This window comes from Pteropus alecto, unplaced genomic scaffold, assembly GCF_000325575.1.
Source record: "Pteropus alecto unplaced genomic scaffold, ASM32557v1 scaffold145, whole genome shotgun sequence".
NCBI classification, from domain to species: Eukaryota; Metazoa; Chordata; class Mammalia; order Chiroptera; family Pteropodidae; genus Pteropus; species Pteropus alecto.
In genome coordinates, this window is record NW_006436285.1 from 851,199 (window position 1) to 868,125 (window position 16,927).

General features: G+C 37.8%; 1 protein-coding gene across 1 annotated transcript in view; it reads left to right on the top strand.

Annotated features, from left to right (window-relative positions):
- ARHGAP36 (Rho GTPase activating protein 36) overlaps positions 1 to 6,306 on the top strand; it is a 16,038-nt gene extending 9,732 nt beyond the window's left edge. Inside the window, 6 exon segments of the mRNA XM_006912508.1 lie at positions 3,020 to 3,168; positions 3,357 to 3,533; positions 3,770 to 3,828; positions 3,830 to 3,856; positions 3,989 to 4,113; positions 6,140 to 6,306. Of these exon segments, the coding sequence (XP_006912570.1) occupies positions 3,020 to 3,168; positions 3,357 to 3,533; positions 3,770 to 3,828; positions 3,830 to 3,856; positions 3,989 to 4,113; positions 6,140 to 6,306 (704 nt within the window).
- The last annotated feature ends 10,621 nt before the right edge of the window (positions 6,307 to 16,927 follow it).

A 16,927-nucleotide genomic window follows, 5' to 3' on the forward strand; every position in this document is an offset into this window, starting at 1 on the left:
ATCTTATTTTTTAATTTGTTCATGTGGTGTCTCACATTAATCGATTTGCGTATGTTGAACCATCCCTGTGTCTTTGGGAAGAAGCCTACTTTATCATGATGTATAATCCTTTTAATATATTGGTGTATTTGGTTTGCTAGTATCTTATGTAGGATTTTTGCAGCTGTCTTTATGAGAGATTTTGGTTTGTAGTTTTCTTTTTTGTGTGTTATCTTTACCAGGTTTTGATATCAGGGTAATATTTGCCTCATAAAATGAGTTGGGAAGTATTGCCTCCTCTTCGATTTTTTGTAAGAGTTTGAGGAGAATAGTTATTAAATCTTCTTTGAATGTTTGGTAGAATTCACTGTGAAGCCATCTGGTCCTGGACTTTTACTTTTTGGTAGATTTTTGATGATCGTTTCAATTTCCATACTGCTGATCGGTCTATTTAGATTTTCTGGTTCTTGATTCAGTCTAGGAAGATTGCATTTTTCTAAGTATTGGTCCATTTCTTCTAGGTTATTCAATTTGGTGTTATATTCTTTTTCATAGCATTTTTGTGTAATCTTTTGTCTTTCTGTGGTGTCTGTTATAACTTCCTCTCTTTCATACCTGATTTTATTTATTTGTGTTCTTTCTCCTCTTTCTTTAGTGAGATTAGCCAGGGTTTTGTCAATTTTATTAACCTTTTCAAAGAACCAGCTCTTTGTTGCAGTTATTTTTTCTATTTTCTTGTTTGTTTGTTTTCAATTTTATTTATTTCTGCTCTAGTTTTGATTATTTCTTTCCTTTTGCTGACTTTAGGCTTCATTTGTTCTTCCTTTTCTAGTTTTCTAAGATGAAGCATTAAGTTGTTTATTTGTGCTCATTCTTGTTTTTGGAAATAGGCCTGTAGTGATATGAACTTTCCTCTTATGACCACTTTTGCCGTGTCCCAAAAGTTTTGATATGTTGTACTATTGTTATCATTCTTTTCTATGTATCTCTTGATCTCTCTTTTTTATTTCTTCTCTGATCCAGTTATTCTTCAGTACCATGTTGTCTAATCTCCATATGTTTTTCTCACTTTGTCTTTCCACTTGATCTCTAGTTTCAAAGCATTATGATCAGAGAATATGAGTGGTATGATTTCAACCCTCTTATATTTGTTGAGGCTATCTCTGTGTCCTAGTATGTGTTCGATTCTTGAGAACGTTCCATGTGAACTAGTGAAGAATGTATAAGAAACTGTTTTGGGATGAAAGGCTCTTTAAATGTCAATTATGTACAGTTTGTCTAATGTGTAATTTGAGGATATTTCATTATTGATTTTCTCTTTGAATGATCTGTCCATATCTTACAGTAGGGTTTTTAGGTCCCCTACTAGGATAATGTTTTGGTCTGTTCCTCCATTTAGTTCTGTTAGTAATTTTTTTACATATTTCAGGGCTCTCTGATTGGGATCATAGATATTAATAAGTATTATGCCTTCCTGGTGCATAATTCTTTTTATCTTTATGAAGTGTCCCTCAGTACCTTTTTTATTTTGAAGTCTATTTTGTCTAATATTAGTACTGCTACTCCTGCTTTTCTCTGAATGCCATTTGCTTGAAATATCATTTTATACCCTTTTATTTTGAGTCTATATTTGTCTTTGGAGCTGAGATGTATCTTCTGGAAGTAGCTTATGGTTGGGTTTTGTTTTTTTTGATGCATTCTGCAACTCCGTGTCTATTTATTGATGAGTTCAGTCCATTTACATTTAGGGTAATTATTGAAATATGAGGTCTTTTGCTTTCTGGTAGCTCACTGTTTCCATTGCTTTCTTGTCCTTGTGTTTCTGTTTTCTTTATATTGGTTGGTTTTTGTGGATTTTTACTCTGATCCTTCTTATTTTATGTTATATAACTCAGTTCTGAATCTTCGTTGCATGTTTACCATTATGAATGTGAAAATGATAGTTATATATACACAGTTATCCATTTTCTTTTCTGCACACCTTATGTCCATTCCCCTTTGCAAATTTGGATCTTTGAATCCTACCCTTTTTAGTCATTGTCTCGGTTTGTCCCTATGCATGCTGAATGTTAATTACTATCTTGTTATATCATATCTCTTCTTATTGTTTAAGCTTATAATGCCCTGTTCTTAATAAGGGTTGCAATCCTCTGCTTCTATTTGCCTGATAGTCACCTTACTCCTAATTATGTATTTTTTTTTTTTGGTCATTTTGTGTTAGGTGAGCTGATCTCTTTCAGTATTTCCTGTAATGCATTCTTCGTATGGAAAGGTCATTTTTTATACCTGGAAAAGTCATTATTTCGCTTTCATATCTAAAGGAGAGCTGAGAGCCTTGTGTATCTTCCAGCTCTCCCAGGCAGGGCTGTTCAAGGATGTTGCCGCACCTTCTCCCCTCCCCCTCCTCCTACAGGGAGCTCTGGCTGTGAGAGGCAGTTTATTTGTTTCTTCCAGTTAACCACCTGACACCCAGGGTTCTGACCTGTGGGAGCTCTTATGTGCAGATCCCACGCTAAGACGTGCTGGTGTGCAGTTTGGGCGTTTTGTTGAGTTTTAGATATTCAGCTTATTGTTGTTTTAAGGGGAGAGAGCTTGGGATGTCACTCACTCAGCCATTTTTCTGAGATCACCTCATATGCAAAATTTTATATCAGCTTTACTCAAAAGTGCACACATAGAAGGCTTATCTTTTGTGCCACAAGACAAATCTCCATGCCTGTCCATCAGAATCTTGAGTCTTATTACTTTCCTTTTATCTCATAATATTCTATTATAAGTCTGCTGTTTGGAAATTTCTCCAGTTTCTTGAAGCTGTGTGTGTCCTCTCAGGGCAAAGAAAAAACTACTCTATTTAGAGGAGGTTTGGTTTTATTTGGAGCACCTCCCGCTTTTATGGTTTCTGAGCTTAAATGCTATGGGAATGAACAAATAACAGATGCCTGGTGTTTTTCTCCATAGCCTCAGTAATTTTCAAGAAGAATCACATTTCTCTTGATGTCAGGCTAGCCCCCTGAGTCAATCCCTGTTTTCCTTTCTGTAGCTCTGAAGCCACAGGATCATCTTTCTGCATTGCAATTTCTGGTTTATCTGATGCCACCCTGCCACAGTGACGCCCTGGAGTGTCTGAGGAAGGCCCTGCATAAAATCGCTGAGAACTGTGAGGACTCCATTGGCCTTGATGAGCAGTTGGTAAAAAAGCTCTGGGAAAGATTAGTGAGAACTGTGGTAGGGGATATACGTGGGAGTATATAAGGGAAACAGAGCCAGAGAGACAGAGAGAAAGGGAAACAAGAAAAACGACAACAATAAAAAAGTTTCATTAGTATAACTTCAATTATTACCTCAGAATCAACCACTTTCTGCTTTCCTTTGCCTAGGTTTCAGGCAACCGTATGACTTCCACTAATTTGGCCTTGGTGTTTGGATCTGCTCTCCTGAAGAAGGGGAAATTTACCAAGAAGGAGTCCAGGGAAACAAGACTGGGAATTGACCACTACATTGCTTCTGTCAATGTGGTCTGAGCCGAGATTGATAACTGGGATATCTTCTTCCAGGTAGGTGGAAGTTTTGGAAACATTTATTTCACAGCTCTCTCTCTCTGTTCACAAGGCAAGGAAACATTGTACGTGCATACCTGAGGGTAGCCAAAGGCACCTCGAAATCTCCCAGTCCAGAAATTCTTCCCACATTAGTTGGTCATGGTGTCTTCAGTTCTGGGTACCTGATAGAGTTAAGTATATATATAAAAAAAGTTGTCCACTAAAGGCTAACATTACTAATTTACCCTCAGATGCCTCCCCATATTCAGAGGCAGATTGCTAAGCATGCGTGGAAATCCAGTCCCAAGGTCCAGATGCAGGAATTTGAAGAAGATCCAGTGAGTATTTTCTTGGCTTGTTTATGCTTAGTTTGAAGAAAAATCTTTTAGGGGAGCTTCCAACCACAGGACATCTTTATATTAGTCAACTTAAGCATACGAACTGACTTTTTCAAATTCATTCTCATTTAGGAGTGCACGAATAAAGATGGGAGAGGATGCTTTACTTTCTGATCCAGTGGAAAACTCTGCTGAAGTCTGGGCTGCTGTTCTTGCTCAAAGCAAGGCATTTGATGAAGATCATTTCCTTCCTGAAGGTCAGACCCTTGCAGAAGATCAGGCCCTTGCTGAAGATCAAGTCTTTGCTGAAGGTCAGGCCCTTCCTAAAGGTCAAGTTCTTGCTGAAGATGAGCTCCTTGAGGAAGATGAGTCCTCTGAGGAAGATGTGACAATCAATGAAAAGTTAGTATTTGAATGTCTCAGTCAAGGAGTAGACTTTGCAGAAGTCGAAGGTCTTGAGATCTTCAATGACTTTGAGATTCAAAATCCACATCTTGAAAACATACCAGAGCTTAATGAAGAAGATGATGATGATGACGATGATGATGATACTCTGAATTTTGATGACCTTCCTCCACTTGAGAATATTCTAGACCCTGATGATGAAATTCCAGAACTCATTGAAATCCCAGACTTTGAAGAAATACCAGCCCCAGATGAGTAAGAAATTCCAAACTCTGGAGAAAATGCAAACTATGATCTTGAAGAAGGACCAGATTTTGAAGACTATGAAAATCTTGATTTTGCAGAAGTTCCCTATCTTGACGTAATCCTGAACAATGAAGTCATCTCAGACACTGATGAAACTCCAGACAATGAAGAAGGCTCAGACATGAATGAAATCCCAGACCATGCAGATGCCTTAGATAATGATGAAAACTTAGATTCTGAAGAAGACCCCAATCTTTAAGAGGTTCCAGCTCTTGATGAAATCCCAAATGATGAAGCCTCAAATGCTGAAGAAATTCCAGACTATGAAGATGCCCCAGAGGTCCATGGGATTTCAGACTCTGACAAAGACCTTGATTTTGAAGAAGTCCCAGCTCTTCATGTGGTCCCAAGCCCTGAAGAAGCCTCTGGTGGTCATGTCCCAAATTATGAAGAATCCCCAGAGGTTATTGGATTCTCAGACTCTGAAGAAGATTTCAGTCTTGAAGAGGTTCCAGCTCTTGATGGAGTTCCAAATGATGAAGAAATCTCAGGTACTGAAGAAATTCTAGATCATGAAGAAACTCTAGAGGTCAATGGAATTTCAGGTTCTGAAGAAGACTACAACCCTAAAGAGGTCCCAGCTCTCTATGTGGTAATGAGCCCTGAAGATGTCTCTGATTTTGACGAAACTCAAGACCAGGAAGAATCCTCAGATGTGAGTGGAGTCCAAAACAATGAAGAAGGCTCAGATGCTGAGGAAATCTCAGGACATGAAGAAGCCTCTGATGTCAGTGGAATCCAAGATTTTGAAGAAAACTTCAATCTTGAAAAAAACTCACTTCTCAATATGGTTCCAGAGCCCCAGAATGCTCATATTCACAACAAAATTCCAGATTCTCAGAAAGACTGAGCCAACATTTTTGAAGAAGATGAAGTTACCAGTGTGACTCCAGAGCCTGAAGATGTCTCCATTTCCAGTAGAATTCCAGACCTTCAGCCAGATCTGGCTGTCAACCTTGAAGAAATTATGAATGTGCAAGCAGTACCAATGCCTAATTATTTTTTCTCTAAAGAAGTTCAGAATCCAAAGGCAATACAGTTCCATAAAGACAATGCAGATGTTACATTTCCTATAGATACCACCCTTTTTAAAAACAAGTCTCAGCCTGGTCAATTCAAAAACTACAAGTCCTCCTCAGAGTCATTGAAGACCGACACCTGCTTTCTTCCTGCCATGAAGTGCTGTAAGCTTCCGGCTCCAGCTTTGTTACTATTTTTTTTTTTTTAAGTAAAATTAGGCTGCTTGCAGGATGGTGGAGATTGTTAGGAGGCCACATTCTTCCTGGCCTCCCTGGATGTATTGTCCATTTGCTCTAAGGATGGGGTATCTTCCTTACTCTTTCTGTTCTCTAACCAAGCCATCCACCCTAACCCCACCCCAGTTTCTACAGTGGGCCTAGATTTAGAGATCTATATTCTACTGTTAGGTTGCAATTTTTAGGGGATAATCATCCTTGCTCTAACTTCTTGCTTCATATTATATTTGAAGCTCAGAATTAGGTATTAGTCCTTCGAGTTTTGTGCAAAGTATGAAGTGTAGAAACATGAGTTAACATTGTTACTATTTTCCAGATTCCTCTGAGGAGCCAGCTGTGCCTTCAGGCACTACCCATTTCCATGACGATGAGGAAGGAGTGGGTAACCGCCCCCCCCCGCGCATTCTGGAGCAAGAACACCCATTGCTTCGTGTGCCCCGGGAAAAGGAGGCCAAAACTGGCATAGGCTACTTCTTTCCTTAGACGTTGTTCTTTCTATAAGGTGCCAGACAAGGGAAAAGGGTGGGGATGACCTGGCATGTCACAGGAAACATTAAGAAGTGTGTACTGAAGGTAAAGATCTGAGGGATGAGAAGGAGGTCCACCTGATGCTCAGGTCAAGTTGAGAATTCCAAACACACTGCTAACCCTTTCACTGGGGATACTCGTTCCCTTCAGCAGAGATGTTTCTGTGTCATTCCCGGGTTCCCTGGTGCTATTTTGCCTTTCTCTTTTACCCCTGACCCTGGTTTTCCCACACTATAGCCCTTCCTTTAATTGATGTGAAATTTGTGGTAAACACCTTCCCCAGAGAAGCTTGCAAATCTCGAAGTGCTTTCCTCCCCCAAAGGGGATTGCATACTTTTCCTGACTTTCATTCCCTCCTCCTGAGAGCTCAACTGGAAAGGCCCTCAAGAGGCATGCTAGGATGTTAGGTCAGCCTACTGATAGCTGACAAATAATTAATGCTAAACCATGTCACACCAACTCATAGCCGTGTCCCCGCAGCAACTCCACCACCTCAGGACATTTTCCCCCAAATCCTTTAGACCAATGGCTCATCAAGCAGCCACTCCCAAAATTCTGTGTAGTTTTGCTTAGGCAACGGCAACATGACATTGTCAAGTGTAAGTCTGATAAGCTTTTCTTTGATTAAAAGTTAGAGGAATTGTTTTTTTTTTTTAACTTTATACTCGAGATTTGTTTTAGAGACAGCTGACATTCACACCCTGTTGTCAGAAAAACAGCTTGTTAAATAGGGACACATAGTTCCAAGTAGTTAAAATCACCTGATTACAATCTTATCTATTGTCTCTGTGTCTCTGTAGTTCCTCTATTCAGGACTGTACAAATTTGCTGGACATGCTCTGATAACACAAATATGGGTTATGTATGACATCCAAAATTATAGCTAGTATTGAGAGGTAACAACTGCTAAGGTCCATAAAATGAAGAGCATACCATATTGAGGGATAGAAATCAATCACATAATGAGTAAAAACTGCAGAGCTTGAAGATTTGTGATTGTTAAAACTTCTCTGGCATTTAATAATTAATAAACATCAATTGTGACAGCAGCATATTCATGACTTATTGTGTATTTTTTTTTAATTTGAAATTTTGTTGGTGAGTTGGGAAGCTCTGGAGCTGAAGAGGTAAAAGGGGTGGGGAAGAGGAATAAAGAAGAGGGTGATGTGGAATAAGGGGGAGGGGTGACATAATATAAAGGAATGAAGTGAGTGAAATAAAGAGGAGGGGGTGATGTGGAATAAATGAGAAGAGATGATGTGGAATAAGAGGCTGGAGAGAAGTGGAATAAAGGGGGTGATGCGGAATAAAAGGGAAGGGGGGACATGGAATTAGGAGGTGGAGAGAAGTGGAATAAGGAGGGTGAATTGAAATAAGAAGAGCATGATGTGGAATTAAGAGAAGGTGTTGAGGTGGAAAAAAGGAGAGAAGGTGATTTGGAATAAAAGGGAGGGATTGACATGGAATAAAGAAGAGGGCATGATTGGGAATTAAGGGGAGAGGGTGATGTAGAATGGAAAGGGGTGATGTGGAATAAAGGGGAATAAGGTGGATGGAAGAAAGAAGAATAGATGTAACTGAATAAAGAGAATGGAAGGGTTAAAGTAGAATACATGGTTAAGGAGGGACAAAAAAGAGGTAGGGGAAAAGAATAAAGGTTAAGAAGGTCTCTAAAGGGGAAGGAGGGGAAATAAAAAGAGAGATTATTAGGTATCCTAAACTGAGTAATTCCCCCTGGATTGGTGAAAAATAAAAATCTAGAAACATATGGAGACATAATTTCCAAGGCTAAAAGAATGGGCTGCTGTTTCATTGGTGGGAACGCCAACCTTTCTTAAAAGCTTGAAACTTCATGACATCATGACATGAAATTTCCCATGGTAGTGACAGGGCTCTAGAAAGTAGAATGGTGGGTATTATTTATTTTTACATGTTTTATATTATTTTCTTATGCAGAGCTTTAGACAGCAAAAATGCAATATTTGGCCTCTCCTATAATAATAATAATTATAATGGTAGTTAACACACATTGAGTTTTTCTAGTTTTTCTAAAAGTGTCTGACATTGTTGAAAGATATACATGTATCATTTTATTTAATATTCACAGCTCTATGAGATACATACTACTGTCATCATCACTTTCTTATTGAGGAAAATGAGATACAGAAAGGTCAAGTAACCTGCCTAAATTTCACATCTGATTAGTGGAAAGTAGCTAGTCTCCAAAGCTGGAGTGTTTAACCACTTGATTATACTGGCCCACCCATTTTAGGATTCTTTCACTGACACAAAGATGCATTGTGATGTCTACAGTCAGTATTTTTTGGGTAGGATTTGCACTTTTAATAAGCAAACTTCAGGTTCTTTCCTAATATGTACTTTTTCTCCAGGTAGACAAGCTGTTATAAAATAAGTATGATATCTCAGGCAGACACTAAGAGTTGTATCTAGAGCCCCTAGATATTAAAACCAGTGAAAAACGTCGAGCTTATCCATTCCAACTCTCTCGATTTATGGTCACACTTTGGCTCATGATGGCTTACCAGAGGTCAAAGACCTGGATTAAGACTCAGGCAGGCCTTCAGACTGCCATTCCAGGACTATATGAAGCTAAAATGGTAAAATGTGTCCCTGGAAGAGTTTACTTGTGCTTTTTCCACTCAGCCGAAAAATCAACAAATAAACCTGATAACAAACAAAAAAGTAGATTATTTCAAAACATTCCCTTCACTAGCTGGCCTTCCCTAAAACCAGGTTTTCTCCTGATCCTATTGTCCTCCTTGTATTCATCCCCAGTGCTGACTACTAACCAAGAGTTTGGGACTGAGAGTGGTGATTAGATGTGGGCATTTCTCTCTCTCTTCCCAATATTTAAGGATCATATCAACAGGCTTGAGACTCCAAGTCCTGTCCTCATCCTAGATGACCTCAACAATACACATGTGAAGGACCCATCCCACACACCCTGGACTCATCTTCCTGCCTTTTAAATTCTTAGCTCTTCAACCAGCTCCAGTCACTTGGCATCACTGAGCATGAATTTATTTCTAAAAGACTCAACTCCAATAGCCCATTGTCAGTCAAACTCAACAGTGGCTGGGTCCTACATCATTTGCTATTTGGCTTCAATGAGGTGTTCACTGCCTCCAAGACTTTTATAATGGGAAGTTTTAACCTCTTATTCCCCTTCACATTTTACCCATTCTCATCACCATCCTCTCTGGCAACCATAGCCTTGTTCTTTATATCTACGAGATCCTTTTTGTCTTCACTTCTTTCCTTAGCTAGCCAGGATATCAGGGCAAATTGAGTTAGAACTGACTACAACAGTTCTAAACAAATATATATATTTGTGACAACTTGTTCTAAACAAATATATATATTTGTGACAACTTGTCTTCACTTCTTTCCTTAGCTAGCCAGGATATCAGGGCAAATTGAGTTAGAACTGACTACAACAGTTCTAAACAAATATATATATATATTTGTGACAACATGGATGGACTTTGAGGGTGTTATGCTAAATGAAATAAGTCAAACACAGAAAGACAAATATATGATTTTACTTTATGTGGAATCTTAAAAAATCAAATGAACAAACAAAACAAAACAAAAAGAGATTCATAGATATAAAGAACAAGGTGATGGTTGCCAGAGAGGAGGGTGATGAGAATGGGTGAAAGGTGAAGGAGAATAAGAGGTTAAAACTTCCCATTATAAAATAATTAGATATGGTGATGTAGTCTACAACACAGGAAATATAGTCAATGCTATTGTAATAACTTTTCACAGTGACAGATGATTACAAAATTTATTGTGGTGATCACATCATAAAGTTTATAAATGTCAAATCACTGTTGTACATCTGAAACTAATATAATATTGCATGCCAACTATACTTTCATAAATTATCAAAAAATCATATGATCATCTCAACAGATGCATAAAAAGAATTTAATAAACTTCGACATTTTTTCAACATAAAAACCCTCAACAAATTAGATATAGAAAGAACATGCTTCAATATAATAAAGACCACATATGACAAACCTATAGCTAACATTATACTGAATAGTGAAAACTTTTCCCGTAAGATCAGGAATAATACTAGGGTGTCTACTCTCACCACTCTTTTTCTAAAATAAATTTTTCATTTTAAAATTATAGTTGGCATATAATATTATATTAGTTTAAAGTGTGCAATATAGTTATTAGACATTTATATAACTTACAGAGTGATCATTATGATAAATTTAGTACCCATCTGACACCATGTGTAGTTACTACAATATTATTGACTATATTCCTTGTGCTATACTTTAGATCCCCATGACTATTTTATAACTATCAATTTGTACTTCTTAATTTCTTTCCACTTTTTTCACCACCTTCTCAACACCCCTCTCATCTGGCACCCCTCCAAATGTTCTCTGTATCTATGAGTTTGTTTCTGTTTTGTTTATTTTTTTCATTAGATTCCACATGTAAGTGAAATCATATGGCATTTGTCTTTCTCTGTCTGACATTCTCCACTCAGCACAATACACTCCAGGTCCATCCATGTTACTGCAGATGGCAAGATTTCATTCTTTTTAAAATTTTTGTATGGCTGAGTAATATTCCATTATATCTCTATCATCTATCCATCTATCTATACTCTCTCTCTCTCTCATCTATCTATCTATCTATCATCTATCATCTCACCTCTTTTTTATCCATTCATCCATTGATGGACACTCAGGTTGCCTCTATATCTTGGCTATCGTAAATAATGCTGCAATGAACATATGGATGTATAGTTTCCTTCGAAGTAGTGTTTTGGGTTTTTTTGGATAAATACCCAAAAGTGGAAATACTGGGCCTTCTTTGTCTCTTGTTATAAACTTTCTTTAAAAAAAGTCTATTTGTCTGGTATAAATATTGCTACCACAGATTTTTTTTTTAATTTTTATTTTTATGAGATAATATTTCCATCTTTTTACTTTCAGCCTGTGTATATCTTTTGATCTGAATTGAGTCTCTTGTAGGCAGCATATGTAAGGGTTTTGTTTTTTTATCCATTCAGACAAACTATCTTTTGACTGTAGCATTTAATCCATTTAAATTTAGAATAATTGTTGATAGATATGTAGTTACTGCCATGCTATTATTCACACTCTTATCTTTTTTATTCTTTGTAAGGAAGTCCCTCCAACATTTGCTCTAATACTGGCTTAGTGGTGATGAACTCCTTCAGCTTTTTTTTTTTTTTCTGAGAAGTTTTGATCTATTCTTCAAATCTAAATTACAGCTTTGCTGGGTAGAGTAATCTTGGTTGTAGATCCATGCTTTTAATCACTTTGAATATTTCATGCCAGTTCCTTTTGGCCTGCACAGTTTCTACCTGCAAAGTTTCCATTGAGAAATCAGCTGACAGTCTTATGGGAGCTTCTTCGTAGATAACTAACTGCTTTTCTCTTGCTACTTTTAAGATTCTCTCTTTGTCTTTAACCTTTGGCATTTTAATTATGATATGTCTTGGTGTGGGCCTCTTTGGGGTCATGTTGTTTGGGACTCTTTGAGCTTCCTGGACTTGTATGTGTATTTCCTTTGCCAAATTAGGAAAGTTTTCATCATTATTTCTTAAAATATTCTCAATCCCTTGCTCTCTCTCTTCTCTTTCTGGTATTCCTTTGATAAGAATATTGGTATGCTTGATGTTATTCCAGAAGCCCTTTAAAGTACCCTCATTTTTTGGATTCTTCATTCTTGTTGATGTTCTGATTGGGTGTTTTCTGCTACCTTATCATCTTAGTCACTGATTTGATTGTCTGCTTCATTTAATCTACTGTTGATTCTTCCTTAGATATTCTTCATTTTAGTTATGATATTCTTCATTTCTGGCTGGTTCTTCTTATGTTTTCTATGTCTGTTTTTTACATTTTCTTTTTTTTTTATAGTTTCACTGAGTTTATCTATTCTTCCCTTAAGTTCACCGAGCATCCTTATAATAAGTGTTTTGAACTTTGCATCTGGTAGATGGCATGTCTCTCTTTTGTTTAGTTCTTTTTCTGGAGCTTTTTTTCTGTTCTTTCGTTTGAGACATGTTTCTTTGTCTACCCATTTTGGATACCTACTTGTGTTTGTTTCTTTGTATTAGGTAGGGCTGCTATAGCTCCCAGTCTGATGTAAGAGGTGTCTTGTGGAGTCTAGTGGCAGTCTCCCTGGTCTCCTGAGCTGGGTGTTACAGGTATGTCTTTTGTATGTGTTTGTGTGCCCTCCTGTTGTAGTTGAGCTTTAGTTGCTATTTGCACAACAATAGGAGAGATTGACCCTTGGGCTGATTGGTTATGAAGACTTGACAGTGACTACAGTGGAGGAGCTTTTGTCCAGGGCCTGACCCTAAGGGCCAAGATTCACTTTAGCAGAGCCCTGGTGCCTGCCCAGTCTGCCCTTTGGGTGCGTCATTCTCAGATGTGGCCTTGGGTGATATTCTAGCTCAGACTAAACCTGACCACTGAACAATTGGCCCCACCTCAGGCCAATTTCAACAGCAGCCTGTGCACTTCCTGGGGCCACCTTGCATGAGTCACCAAACAAGCAATCCACAGATGGCTGCTATCCACGCTTGACATGGATGTGTCTTGAAAGGCCAAACTGCAAACCGAGGCAGACTGCTGCTAGAGCTGGGCTTGGGGCTGCTCAGCAAGAGGTATGGGGCACACTAAGACCAAATGCTGCTTGCTCAGGTTTTGTGAATTTTTGAGAGATTTTAGGAGATCTGCAGCATGAGCCAAGACAAGTAATTTTTATGGAAAAGCCACTGGAAACAGTTTGTGTGGGCCCACAAGTTGTGTGGGACAGAATCTCAAGTAATCACTAGGGCAGGGCCACCAGTGTTAGCCAGATTTATGGAAGCTCAGTTATGGTGGCTTCCTTTCTGCATGTGGGGAGTGTGGAGGGCTCAACAGAGGGCCAATACTCTGCTAGCACTTTTGTCCGGGAGAAAGCTGCCCTTCCAGCCCTCTCCCCAAAGCCAGACAATTTGGTTCTTCCTTGTATGTTTCTGGTGCTTTTTGAGCAGCTGACTCAGCACTGGAGCTCAGAGTAAGGGAGACTGTCAGGGAGTATGTCCAAGCAAGGGCCCCTTAAGAGGAAAATCTGTGACTTCAGCAGACCTCTGTCTCACTCAGCCACTATCTCCACTGGTTTTCACAGCCGGAAGTTGTGGGGGACTTCACTTCCCCACACTGGAACCCCAGGCTGGGGAGCCCAGTATGGGGCTGGGACCTCTCTCTTCTGTGGGAGGATCTGCATACTTGAGATATCCTCCTGATTCTCAACTTCCACCTGTAGGTGTGGGACCAGCTCGTCCATGTCTCTGCCCTTTGTACCAGTCTTAAAATGGTCTCTTCTGTGTGTCTCCAGTTGTCGGATTTCTGTTCAGCTAGACTTCAGGTTATTACCAATGATGGTTGTTCTGTAGATTAGTTGCAATTTTAATGTGATCTTGAGAGAAGGCAAGCACAGCATTTACTTACTCCACCTTCCTGACTGGAAGCTCCTGATTATTTTAAAAAAAAATTCTTTATTTCATTTATCTCTGCTTTAATATTTATTATTTTCTTTCTTCTGTTAACTTTTGTTTAATTTGTGCTTTTACTAGTCTCTTCAAGTGAAAAGTTGGGTTATAGGTTTAGGCTCCTTTTTTTTCAAAATGAAGACATTTAAAGCTACAATTTTTCTTCTGAGCACTGATTAGCCATAAGTTTTGATGTGTTGTGTTTTCATATTCATTTATCTCAAAGTGTTTTCTAATTTCCCCTTTGATTTCTTTTTTGACCCATTGGTTAAGAGTGTGTTATTTAATTTCCACGTTTGTTAAGTAATTTCTAGTTTTCCTTCTGTTATTGATTTTAGTTTCATTCTATTGCTGTCAAAGAAGTTACTTCGTAACATTTAAAACTTTTAAAATGTATTGAGCCTGGTTTTGTGGCCTAACATATATTCTATCTTAGATAATGTCCCATGTACACTTGAGAAGAATGTGCATTCTTTTATTGATGGATGTACTGCTCTACAGATATCTGTTAGGTCTAATTGGTTTTCTAAGTTATTCAAGCCCTGTATTTACTTTTGCGTCTTCTATATAGATATTTTATCCATGTTCAAAGTGGCATATTTGAGAAATTTGATTTAAAATCTTCGTCTAGAAATTTTAATGTTTGTGCTTCCTCAAGGACAGCATCTCTAAATTTCTTTTTTTTCTCTCTTATGAATAGACCATCATTTTTTGTTTCTTTGTAGATCTTGCAATTTTTGGTTGAAACATGGACATTTTAAATATTACCCATTTTAAAATCTTTCAAAAAATAGAAGATGGCACTCCCAACTAATTTGTTGAAGCCAATATTACCTTGATACCAAAACCAGAGAAATACGATGTAAGAAAATAAAACTACAGACCACTATTCCTTACGAATATAGACCCAAAATCCTCAACAAAATACTAGCAAACTGAATCCAGTAACATAAAAAGGTTTATACATTATGATGAAGTAGGATTTATTCCAGGAATTCTATGTTTGTTTAACATATGAAAATCAATCTATCTAATATGGCATATTAATTGAATAAAAAATAAAACAACATGACAATTTCAATTGTTGCTGAAAAAATTAACAATATTCAGCACTTATTCAAAAGAAAACACTCAACAAACAATGAGTAGAAGGAAAGTTCCTCAATCTGATCAAAGGCATCTATTAAATCCCACAGGTAACTTAATTTTCTGTAGAATCAAAGGACTCTTCTTAGATATATCTCTCCCTGGTTCTTTTTTTTTTCTTTTTTTTTGTGGCTTTATTGAAATATAATAAACAATAATTTGTTTGTATTTACATTGTACAATTCAATGAGGTTTTTTTCAATTATAGTTGTCAGTTGTATAGCGTAATAATCAGAGATCTGCATAACTCGTGAAGCTATCACCCTACTAAATCTAGAACCCTCTTCTCCCTTACATATTTATTACAATCATCTTCCCCAAGCTACACTCTACATCTCCATGTCTATTCTGCAACTATCCATTTGTACCTCTTAATCCCCTTTGCCTTTTTTTTGCTGTCCCTCAATCCTCTCCTATCTAGTAGCCCTCTAAATATTCTCTGTATCTATGAGATTATTTCTGCTTTTGTTGTTGTCGTTGATTTTGTTTTTTAGATTCCACATGTAAGTAAAATCATGCAATATTTGTCTTTATTCAACAGATTTCATCAGTGCAATACCCTCTAGGTACATCGAGGCAATATCTTTTCCCATCCCCTTCCATTTAGTCTCTATGTGTCTTTTAATCTGAAGTGAGTCTCTTGTAGGCAGCATATGTAGGGGTCTTGTGTTCTTATCCATTTGGCCACTGTGTCTTTTGGATAGAGCACTTAATTCTTTTCCATTCGAGATACTTGTTGATAGGAATGTAGTTATTACCATTCTTTGTTCCTGTTTTTAATACATTTTTTTTCTTCTTAAAGAAGTTCCTCCCACATTTCCTGTAATACTGGCTTGGTGTTGATAAATTCCTTTAGCTTCTTTTTGTCTGAGAAGCTCTTTATCTGTCCTTCAACTCTAAATGATAGCTTTGCTAGATAAAATATTTTTTTGCTGTAGATTCTGGGTTTTCATCACGTCAAAGATTTTGTGCCAAGTCCTTCTGTCCTGCATAGTTTCTTTTGAGAAATCACCTGACAGTTTTATGGGTTGTCCCTTGTAGGTAACTAACTGCTTTTCTCTTACTGCTTTTAAGATTCTCTCTTTGTCTTTAACCTTTGGCATTTTAATTATGATGTGTCTTGGTGCGGGCCTCTGTGGGGTCCACTTGTTTGGGACTCTCTGAGCTTTCTGGGGTTGTATGTCTATTTCCTTTACCAGGCGAGGGAAATTTTCCATTATTATTTCTTCAAATAGCTCTTCTACATCTCGTTTTCCTTCAGATATCCCTAGGAACCGTATATTTTTACTTTTAATTGTGTCCCATAGGCTCCTTATATTATTATTATAGTCTTGGCTTTTTTTTTTCTTGCCATTCTGATTGAGTCTCTTTGGCTTCCCCATCTTCTATATAGGTCATTCGATCCTCCTCTTTATCCACTCTGTTGATTCCCTCTAATATCCTCTTCATCTTTCAGATAATGTGCTATTAATTTCTGACTATTTCCCTTTTATAATTTCCATTTCCATTTTTACATCTTTATCTCTTTGTTAAAGTTCTCACTGAATTCATCTACACTTCCCCTAAGTTCATTGAGCATCTTTATAACCAGTGTTTTGAACTCTGCATCTGTTAGATTGCTTGACTCCATTATTCCTGGATCTCTGTTCTGTTCTCTCAGATGGTTTCTGTTTCTTTGTCTCCCCATTTTGGCTGCCTTTCTGTGTTTGTTTCTATGTACTAAGCAAAGCTCCTACATTTCTTGGTCTTATTAGTGTAGATTTGTGTAGTAGGTATCCAGTAGCACAATCCTGAGAGGGGTTCAGCTTCGGGCCAAGTTTAACCCCAGCCTGTGCCCCTCCAGGGCCACCCGTTATGATTCAGCAAGCA